At 35.1% G+C, this 11098-nt stretch overlaps 1 protein-coding gene across 1 annotated transcript; it reads right to left on the minus strand.

Moving 5' to 3' along the window:
* Positions 1-2228: 2228 nt before the first annotated feature.
* Positions 2229-9777, minus strand: LOC149573185 (uncharacterized protein At2g34160-like). The gene is made up of 5 exons (XM_089814363.1): positions 9382-9777; positions 3387-3435; positions 3064-3126; positions 2754-2818; positions 2229-2661 (listed from the first exon to the last, which is right to left on the minus strand). The coding sequence occupies exons 1-5, from the start codon at positions 9505-9507 to the stop codon at positions 2566-2568; spliced, it is 399 nt and encodes a 132-aa protein (XP_089670489.1). The 5' UTR covers positions 9508-9777; the 3' UTR covers positions 2229-2565.
* Between the last annotated feature and the right edge of the window lie 1321 nt (positions 9778-11098).

Genomic DNA, 11098 nt, shown 5'->3' on the forward strand with positions numbered 1-11098 from the left:
TATGAACAACAGAGTATAGTTTTTATTGTCGAGCAAAATATATGAATCTATGTTGAGTCTTTGTTGTTTTGAGTTTTATGAGTCATTTTCATTGTAAATCTAAGATAACACTATGTCTAATGAAAAGAGGGTTTCACCTTTTTTCTCTCCATCTTGAAAATCTGTGAGATTTGAATGAAATGAAACAAAGTTTTGTCTTTCATTGTCTTGTTGTGGGATACATGCTTATTTTGGCATGCTTCAATCTAATGGATTAGCTAAATGCTTGATGAGGGTTATGGTTTCATTGATTCTACAACTGGATTTGATAAGGCGGTTGGGTTGAAATCACTATTACGAAGGCTTGTAATGCAACCTCACAGATCCAAACTTATTTTACAAGTTCAGTTAATTTGTTGTACCTTTCATGCCTCAAAAGCCCAATAGATATGGCATTGATCCTAGCTACAAGATCTTCATTTTCTTAACTATTTGATTCATGGTTCTCGCTAAATCTTCAAATTCAAATCATATTTCCTTTTATGTATTGGAGTTGAATTATAGACCTTTGCTTACTTGTGAGTTGGATAGATTGTGTGACTAGCCCTTATACATGTTCATGATGCATCAATGTACACGATTCAAGATCATATATGTTTTGTTTAGACTCATATCTATAGCACTGCTTATTTTGATGAATATAAAGTTTACCCACCTAGGTTTTGTAGAGCTTAAAGTGTTAAGAGTGTTGCTTTGTTAGTTGACCCGAGTTCTATTCAAACGTGTTTATCACAGGATTTAGCTAGTCCTTAAATGCATTTTATTTCAACTTCCTAGTTGTCAAAACTCTATTAAATCAAGAGCCAACAAAATGGCAACTCTACTAGGGATCTATGCACTGGTGCATTGTGTAGATGATTTTGTGATTAATTTACAGCAATAGGAAGACATATTTGAAGAGTTGGTTGATGATTCTTGACAGTTGATTCAAGCAGAGAGATAGCTTTCAGCCATCACTCATTTGAGGTATTTTTCATTTTCAGAGTCTCTCTTTTCATGAAAATTTGTTGTGCAAAAGGTGTTCTCTCCATTAGGTGATCTTTGGCACTAAGTGGGAGAATTAATAAGTGGTTTTTTGCATACTTCATGAAGATTAGTTTCAGCATTATTCTATGGGTCTTTAAGTATGTGAAATACTCGACAATGCATGAACTTGAAAACTTTTCAGAACTACTACACAATGTTTGTCGGGATCCAGACTCCACACACATCTTTAGAGGCACTCAATACGTGGATATACATTCTTGAGTTTTTAAGTTGTCTTCCAAGAATGTCTTCAAAGCAAAGTCATAAATAAATACTTCCATAAATCACCACGAGGATCATAACAAATTGCAGAGGTTAATATAATCACATGAGTCATAACTGGCAGATAAAAAGTTAGAAATTTGGCCAAGCCAAATCAGATAAGGACTAACAGGTAACATCACTACATGAGTTACCTGGGAGAGACTGCCCTAGATCTCATACTCCACCTGGAAATTAGCTGCTTCTTTGCTAAGTCTAGCGGCATTTAGTGTCCTACTCCTTTATTTTGGGTAATTATTCCTTTGTTTTGGAAAATTTCCTTTTAACTTCTATCGCCCCTGCTGCTCAAGCGTTGATGCTCTGACTGACGTGCATATACAAGGGAGGGGATCTCAAATCCACAGTTAGCGAATGGGAAAAAGGTACAAATTTTCAAAGATGGCTACAACAACATAGTGGCGAGAATTATTTTGTTTACATTGTTTATTCACTTTTAGTTTTATTTATTTAAAACAGTTGATAGCATAAGAACACAATAACCACTGGCATCTGGATGAGAAAACTCAAAATATAAATTCATAATATATTACACTTGCAAAAAAACATTTCAAAGATATCATCATAAAGGTTCTGATTTCTGTTTCACTTTTTGTGTGTAATCACTAATCAGTTTGGAAGTTTGATACAATGATTGCATGAGATTTCAACGTGTACTTAATCTTTAAAATTGATGTTTGACATTATATGACATTTACTTACGTTAAAGATGCAAGACTGCCCTCACCAGCTAGTTCAAGACAATGCATTGATAACAAGAGGTTACAGAAATGCAAAGCACTGTGAAACCCATAGAGCTTCCATGGCTTTAAGAACTGCGATGAAAATACAAAAATTTATGAAACAGTTTACCTCAAAAAATGCAGGTAAACAAATGAAACATGTTTAAAAAGTCCATAAAAGATGGATCCCCATTTACTATATTCCAAATGTTGTGCGCCCCAAACAATTGCAAAATGCATTGCAAAGTGAAAATGCTGCACAACTCTCATCCCCACAAAATAATTTAGACATAATGGCAACCACTGAACAAATGCATCCCATTTCTATTGGGATGTTCAATTTACCTAGAAAAGTCACCCTAATGTGGAATTTGTATTGCAAAATGAAATGTGAAGCAATAATACCCCACAAATAATTCTCACCCCACAAAAAATATTCAGAGCCAATACAATTTTATCTTTTATGAAATGCAAACATATGCAGTGACTCAAGAAATCCCTAGCTATCACCATCCACCACACCATCAAACCCCCTCTCCTCACCAGCAGCCATCAAATCATTGAACTGATCAGATTTTCGCAGTATTATCTCAACCTGAAGTTATCAAATACAAAAGTTATCTAAGCTTTACAAACCTATAAAACTTATCCACAGATGCAGTCAATCAATTGTTTATTCTAGATTACCTTGGCTTTCTGGATAGGCCGGCCTCTTGTTTCATCTTTAATGTCAATCGTAGATGTCAGTATCTCTGTATGGATTGAAACATACCCAGTTAACTAAATTGATCATTGCAAGCCATGTGAACATTATCCAGATTAATATGGATCCAACCAAGATATACCTAACTTATAAAGGCATTTGAAAGAAATTGAAACTGATACTTGTTAAGAGATAGTATGAACCGTGCATAAACAAGTACCAGTCCCTGTAAGCATATAGAAACTATAACAGTTCAAACAACATAGTGATAGAAATCAAAAGATGGAAACACACTTTTCTCTACAGCTAGCCCATTGTTCTTGAGAATCTCAGCAACGGTGACAACTGTAGCAATTGCTGTTACAAGAAGATGATGAAAATGAGAACCAGCAAATTAATAAAACCTCTCTACCAGATAAAATGAAAAGAAAAGGCTTTTTCCTTAAATCTTGTGAGTTTTTAGGCATACTAGTTTCTAAAAGTGGGTGCCCAATAAGATGCAGAAACTGACTACAACATAGTTACAAACGCAAAGAATGTATTTTGATGTGCTTAATAAATCAAATGACAGCATTGAAATCAAGATTATTTAACTTGGGGAATAGTTGATAACATACCCATTCCTAGGGCAGACAGCTCCACCTCCTCATTCAGCTGCATATATCTCTACAAATAGAACCACAAAGTTTAGCACCGAATTGAATGATCATCAAATATGTATTTTATGGTGTGCATTCCCTCTAACAATCTTCCAAAAGACAAATTTGGTATTAACTTAGAAAAGCCTTACAGAGCTGTAACATACACCTGGCTGTGTAATAGAAATCATGTGAATAAAATCTAAAACTCTACTTGACTCTACCATTGTATCAAAATCATAAAAATTATTAAAAAGAAACAAAATATAACACCATAAGTGCATAAAAGCATTAAAGCTTTTTTTGCACAGACTGCAGTCTAGTGGCAAGTTGGAGAACTTGCTGTAAAGTTCAAACAATTTCAATTACAAGTGAACCTATCAACAAGTTATCTGTGATTGGATTTACATGTGAGATGAATTTGGTGGGTAGATATGGCAAAGTATAACAGAAGGCAAAGGTTCTTGAAATGGTTTTCTCTAATACTCCAGAGAATTTGGAACGATAGAGCTCTGACATTGGGGTCACTGGTTAGTTCACACTTCAAAATAATAGAAATTGCTTAGGAACTGTTATCTTTTATAATGTGTATAAGGTTCTGTCCTAGTGTCCTAGAAGAAGCAAAAATGACAATGATCAGAGTCAGAAAAAACCCAGATGGTCTTTATATAAAATGTTTTCTTTGAAATGGCTTTAAAAATAAACATATTTAGCCAACTTTAACAATTTTGTTTATTTGATTTACTTTTTCTCTGAAGTCACCTATTATTATGAAAAACATATCAATAAATATCAGCTAGTATTAAGTCTTTCAATGAGTGAGTTGACAAGTTTGCGATACATTTTCCTATTGTGATGTCTTAAAATGGATGCACTTTCCTTTTAAGACCTTTTAGAACTCGTTCCATAATGCCTTCCTAGACCATGGATGGACCTATTGTTGGTGCTCACTTTTTGTTGTTTCTTTCCACCTTCTTCCTGGGATCTTCTGCCCTCCACCTTAGCGTTCTGAGGTTCCCTTGTCCCCTTCTCTGGGACCAGGTCAACCTAGGTCAACCTAGACTGGTCAAGTTTGACCCAAGTTGACCGTGACTAGATCAAGGTCAACCAGATTGGCCTAGATCTTAGTAAAGCATCTCCCAATTTACACCTAATCATTTTGGTGAACCTGACTTGTCCCCCCTTATTTTTGGTGTTAGATGGTTTTATTTTAGGCATTTACCTTCTTTTAGTGAACCCCTTCCTTCTTTTTGATAATAAAGTGGTTAGATCTATCTTGTATGCTCTTTTTACATTTGTGTGGTTAGATCTCATTTGATTTTCTTTTTGTGATCTCTCATTTTATGAGCTTAATTACACTAATTCCAACCTATAGCATTCCCATTAGGCGAAGTTATAGACCCATGGGCTCTTTTGATCTGATTGCTCTTTCTTACCTAGGACTCATGACACTAATACTTTTTTCTCATGATCTTAATCCTATAATGGAGCATAATTCTTCTCACTTATCTCATGATGAAGACAAAGCTTTAAGTGTTTCTCCTTTGCAAATTGATAAGATTTCACATCAATTTGATTTGGAACTTGGCTTGTGCAAGAACATCATAATCCCGATAGTATTTTTTCTATTGAAGCTCTTAAGAAACTTGTTAATAATGATGATAATAATGTTCCTATCTTGCATGGTATATCTCACCTTATTAATACTCATGCTAAGTCTTTGACGGAATGTGCTCAAGAGTTGGGATATCCTCCTTCCACAACCATTGAACCTTCTATTCTGATTTCCACCACTCTTTCTAGCATACCTACATATGCTCCACCTCTTCTGAAAACTTCTACACAAGTGTCCATTCCCCTAAGTATTGATCTTCCTAACCTTTCACTTCACATGAGTGTTCCTCCTATTCCTATACCTTCTTCGTTACCTTCTTAAAATGTAGTTCCTTTTACTTATTCAAATATTTTTAGTATGGTTTCTCTCAAGTAGCTAAAATTACTCTCAGGGTGGTGGTGTGAGAGCTTGTATTGGTCTCATGTTGATGTTCATATGTGCAAAATTAAAAACTTTGTAAACAATTAGCAATATATAAGGCAAAAAAAATATGAGAAAATCATTGCGGTTGAGCTCTCTGAGTTCTCACTGTGGAGTTCTTCAAATACCAAAGGAACATTTAATGTGGAACTCTAAGTTGCAAATCTAGGTCCTACCATGATTGGTTTCTAGTGTTGAGGCAGTTTTTAGCATGGTTGTTCTAAAGAAGAAAGTCAAAGAATTACTTTCATGTTTGTGCCTGTGAGAGCTTGTATTGGTCTCATGTTGATGCTTATATGACCAAAATTAAAATATTTCCTAATGATTGGCACTGTGAAAAGGGGAAAAATTATACGATAAAACCATCCACTAACACATTGAGCCAATAACTGCTGAGTTTTGTGAGGTTTTTGACATTATTTCTCAAATCTTGCCATGTCTTCTTTCCAAATCAAGATTGGGTCTGCATTTCTCTTTGTATAACCTAAGATACCGATTCTCTCCCAAAAAACCCAGGGTGCTGATGCTGGTGCATTAGGATGCGCCGGTGCTTTTGGATGCTGCACCGGTGCTCTCAGGAAGCATTCCCAGCATCTGTGGATGCACTCGGGATGCTTCCAAGAGCACCCAGAGTACATCCCAGTCCATCTGTAGAGCACCCGTGACATTTTCAACACCCAGTCACTTAAGTGACTTTAAAAAGCATGCGTTAAATGATTGTTTTAATTATATTTTTGCTCCTTTTTTCTCCTAAACCCTAAAATGGCGCTAAAAAAGGCCATTCATTGCTCATTCTTCTCATTTTGTTTGCAGCTGGGCTCTCTTTTTATTCCAACTTGAACTATCAATGGCAAAGTATCATGCTATGGAATGGATTTATTTTGTATATTTCTTGCATTTCTTTGCATATATATATATATATCGATTGATGCACCCAAACACATCCAAAATCCCCCCAAAAAAAAAAAATCACACATCCGCACATCAGCATCAGAACCAGCGTCAGTAACTTACTGTATAACTGTAAACCAAATGGAGCAGGCTGACCAGTTCTCAAAGTGGGGGATGCCCCGCCAAACTCCTGACTGCCTGGGATTTCACCTAGCCCCCAGAGATGTGTCCCCATGGAATACAGAAAAATATCATCTTTCAATGCTGATGCAGGTGGGTAGACAGGAATGTGTCCCAGCACTAATTAATTAAATCAGAGCTCATTATAAATATGACAGTATCTGTCCCTTGGCAATGCCAATAGGCCCTGGTTTGTCTGAAAGACCAATGAGAATTTGGAAAAAAAAAGATTTTTAAAATATTAACAGATGTAACAGATGTAAAATATTAACAAACCAAAAAAAGACAAATATGAGCAAATTATGGTTACATTTATACCGTTTGAATCCTGGGTAGAAACTCAGTGTGCAATCATTCCCAAATCCAGCATGCAATAGAAAGAGAGGTACCAAGGTTAAATTACTAGTTCACTCAGAAAGTGACTTGGATCCAAAGTCCACGTCCAGTATGTACAGTCCTGGTTGAGGTTCCATGTGGATTCTGTCATTGTCCTGCCATGAACCAGGTCTGTTGAGCCTACACTGAGAACCCAGGTTGAGCCTCAGCATAACAAGGTGCTAAAATGATAATTTACTATATTTTTTGTATCAACCTCAAAAACATTTAAAAAGCTACCCCAAAACCCTGAAATTGTCCAACACTTTGAAAAAAACACACACACACACACTACCACTTTAAAAACATAATACACAAACCAAATATATTTGATATACTTTCACTCTTGCTGATTTTATTATTTTAAAATTGAACAATGAATACCTATGATGGCATTTGTGATTTATAAATTGACATCATTTTTAATTTTTATGATAGTTTTGTTAATAATATGTATATTCTGTGGTATTTTGTACTAAAATTTTGTTTTTAGGCTGCAAACATGTATATACAGGTATACTATATAGAAATAGTTTTGACATGATTTATGTACAGATGTACCCAAAAATATGTCATGTTGGCAAACCTAAACATGTAACTCAGTCAAATGAAACAGAGAGAAGTATGCTGTATATACTGCTGATGATGTTGGTGCATGATAAGATAGAAAAGGATACAGAATATCAACTTCAGTCTTCAAAGTAAGGTGGAAAAAATCCAGAACCAGTTTTTTTATTGCAACCATGGCATAATGAAATTCATAACTGAAGTTCTAAAACAGTCTTATTCTTTACGCCACTGCTTTTGTTATTATTTTTATTGGAAGGCAAGATTTATTTGTACAAGTAGTTTGTTTCAATCAAAATTTAAATAAGTGGGAAAAAACTCAATAATAAAATTAGCAATTACTTAAAGAGTTTGTTTTACTTTTATTCATATTGGAATCCCAAACACAAACTTGACAGAAGTGTTGTTCCACCAAATGATAGGAGCATATTACACTAGAAATGATGAGAAACTCAGGCAATTAAATACCGAAATAATAGCTCTGAGTCAATCAGCATGAAATTTAGGAGTTCTTAATGCTCAGTTCAGTGAGAGAAGTGTCATCTGATCATTCTCTTTTTGTTTGAGTTCGCAAATTAATTCATGATAAACAGTGGAGGAAATGAAATGTGAAGAACAAGGAGGTCGAGGACAAGAATGACGATGTCAAAGAGCAAATATATGTAAAAAAATCTATTTAAGGAGACAATTAATGGAACTTATGGAGAGGTATGTTAATATGGGATGGCAAAGGATGGAAGACAACAAGAAGAGTTCAAACCAATCCGCATGCAAATTTATTGGGGATTGTAACGACCACTTCAGTAAGAGGAATGTCATCTGATCATTCTCGTTTTGTTTGCATTAGTGAATTAATTCATAACAAGAAGAAATAGAGGAAATGAAATGTGAAGAACAAGAGGTGGAGGACAAGAATGATGATGTCAAAGAGAAAATGTATGTAAAATCTACTTAAGGAGCCGATTAATGGAACTTATAGAGAGGTATTGTTAACATGGGATGGCAATGTTGAAATGAAAGATGACAAGAAGAGTTCACATTTAGTGACTCTTTCAGATTCCAGTAAGGTGGTTTGGCATGGAAGAGATATTGTTAACGAGCAACGGCAAAGGTGAAATGGAAGATGGAAGAGTTAGACTAGGTTACTCATTCCAATTTGTTTAAGGGAATTGGGTTATGTACAATTGGCAAAAAGAATTGGAAGGTTGAGTTTATTCTGGTTCACATGTAGAACTAGAAACATAAAATTAAAATCATTTGTATTTAATATTTATTAATTAGCAGCCTCAAAAAATAAATTAAGTTAAGAATATTGATATAATAATCAAAAACCTCATATTGGTATAGGGCTTTACAAATGTTAATTACTGGGATATAAACGAGCCCGAGCTCATATAGACAAGAAACCCGACTCCAGAAGACAAAGTAGGCATTGGATGAAAATTAGGAAACTTAAAAACTTCTTAATAGAGAACTCTAAATAGAGTGTACTTTCAAACTTCCCACATTGATATCGCAATTGACAAATTTCCATGAATTGATAAAAATATGAACGCGAAACTCCCGGCAGGTAGCTATAAGCCCTATATACTCTCTATTTTTAAATTAAAAAACACTAAAGGAAAACATAAACATCCTCCATATCCTTAAAAAATACTTATGCTTAACCAACGCTGCCACTAACCAGCAGTGGATATTCCCGCCAATCGTTAGGAAAGAAACACAAACTTGCAGCAGTTTGGCAGAAGCCCAGGATAAGCGAGATTGACAAGTTTGAATAAAAGAAAAAGTTGAAAGCGAAACCTTAGGTTTCCAAAGATTCTAGGGCTATTAAACAGCCCACAAAACGAAAGAAGAGGAAGAAGAAGAATGGGTGAATAGCTGAAGCACTAAACAAACAATGGAATGAAACCTGAAATAGCATACCTTTGTCAAATTGACATAGAAGAAGAGTGGCTTCTTCGTATTAGAAACCTGAATGCGGTTCTTCTTTTGCATTTCCTTTTCGTCGTTGAGATCCAACTTTGCAGTGGCTTCCGTCACTTCTTCCATCTTTTCGATATGCAGATTCTCTCTGTTTCTCTTCAGGAACAAGGGAAAAAAAAATCAAGTGCACCCGAAGTCGTGGAGTCGCTTCAATCTATCACTATACATCCGTTACGGCGATGGCTTATCGAGTTCTCGCGAAACCCCTCATACATTTGGAGGGGTTTTGTCTCATCAAGTTTATCCTGGGCAGCCGTTGGAGAGAGAACTGTTTTTGTTTTATTTAGGTAGCTTTGAAATATTTCTATTCTAATTTTCGTTTTAAATATGAATCTCAAGGGCCGGTTGGGGAAAATATAACTTAAATATGAGTCTGAGGGATCGGTTGCGGGTAAATATAATTTAATTTAAAAATAAAATTACTTAGATAGGGTTCATAGGTAAGGTAAGATCATTTGGAAAATATTTGGTGGTATTGTTGTTATATTTATTGAAGTTCAAATTCATATTAGATTATTAGTTCCTATCTATGGCAAGAATATTAATGCATTCATGCAATTTCTTTTAGTTTTATTAATCTGACCAATGAGATTAGAATATTTTACCACTTCTCTAATCTATTTTAATGTTTGTTTTAAAAAAACTATTTTCCAAATATACAAAATACTGATTTTTTCACATTTCATTGGCTATGGTCAATTTAGGTAAGGAAAAAATTAATTTTCCCAACAAAAAAAAAGGAACAAAATAAAAGCGTTGATAGTTAGGAACAAATAAATACCCCTGACATAGATACTGGGTGCATATCTCTGGGGTGCATATCTGTGCCACTTAAATCTTTGCATTTGTCCTTAGCTATTGGGAATTAATTGAACATTAATGCGTGTCTTTATCTACATCATTTTTCCAACACTTCAATTCATACGTTTTTGACTAGAATGTCGGTGGGCATTTATCTGGGTTCTGTGCGTTTGACATCTGAATTTTTTTCATCTGTATTAGGTCAGTGGAAGCGATTAGAGCCTCATTAATGCTTACTCGAAATGATAAATCATCAATCAATGCTTTAGTCGGTGGCATATGGTATATTAAACTTGGGACATCAACATTTTCTTCCATGGTTGGCATTGAGATTTCGAGCAGATAGCGAAGAAGAACTTACTTTGTATGTTGTTTCTGCTTCATTAGCTGGGCGTTTGGTGTACTCGCAAGCCGGCTTTGTGCAAGAAACTAATGATATTCTCGGATGTACGTCGTCCAAGTTATTTGTATGCTCATAGTTTCCATCTGGCTAAAAAAATTTGTGTTAAAATTCAGTTTCTCTTCAAATTTTTGCTTTATGTTGTGCAAATCATTTGTATGCTGAAGATTTATGTGTGCAAATCAGGGGGTAAAGCTTCGTTATGTTGTGTACAAGTGCTCTGTGTTAACCCATCCGGTGTGCAGCAGTATGCCTGTGTGGGTGGTCTCCACGCGGTCTCTTAATAATTAGTTATATGAACCGCTTTGTGTTTAGGGTTAACCAAAAATGGTATTATGTTTCCTATCATGGATCGCTATATGCTCCTGGCCCATTCAGATTACAATCTATCCAACAATATTTCCAGTACTTATAAATATTACTGCCTGGAATGACCTATTTTGTGATGCTTATCAA

The sequence above is a fragment of the Cupressus sempervirens genome, chromosome 2 (genome assembly GCF_028749045.1).
Source record: "Cupressus sempervirens isolate cs-2001-9-10 chromosome 2, ASM2874904v1, whole genome shotgun sequence".
NCBI lineage: Eukaryota > Viridiplantae > Streptophyta > Pinopsida > Cupressales > Cupressaceae > Cupressus > Cupressus sempervirens.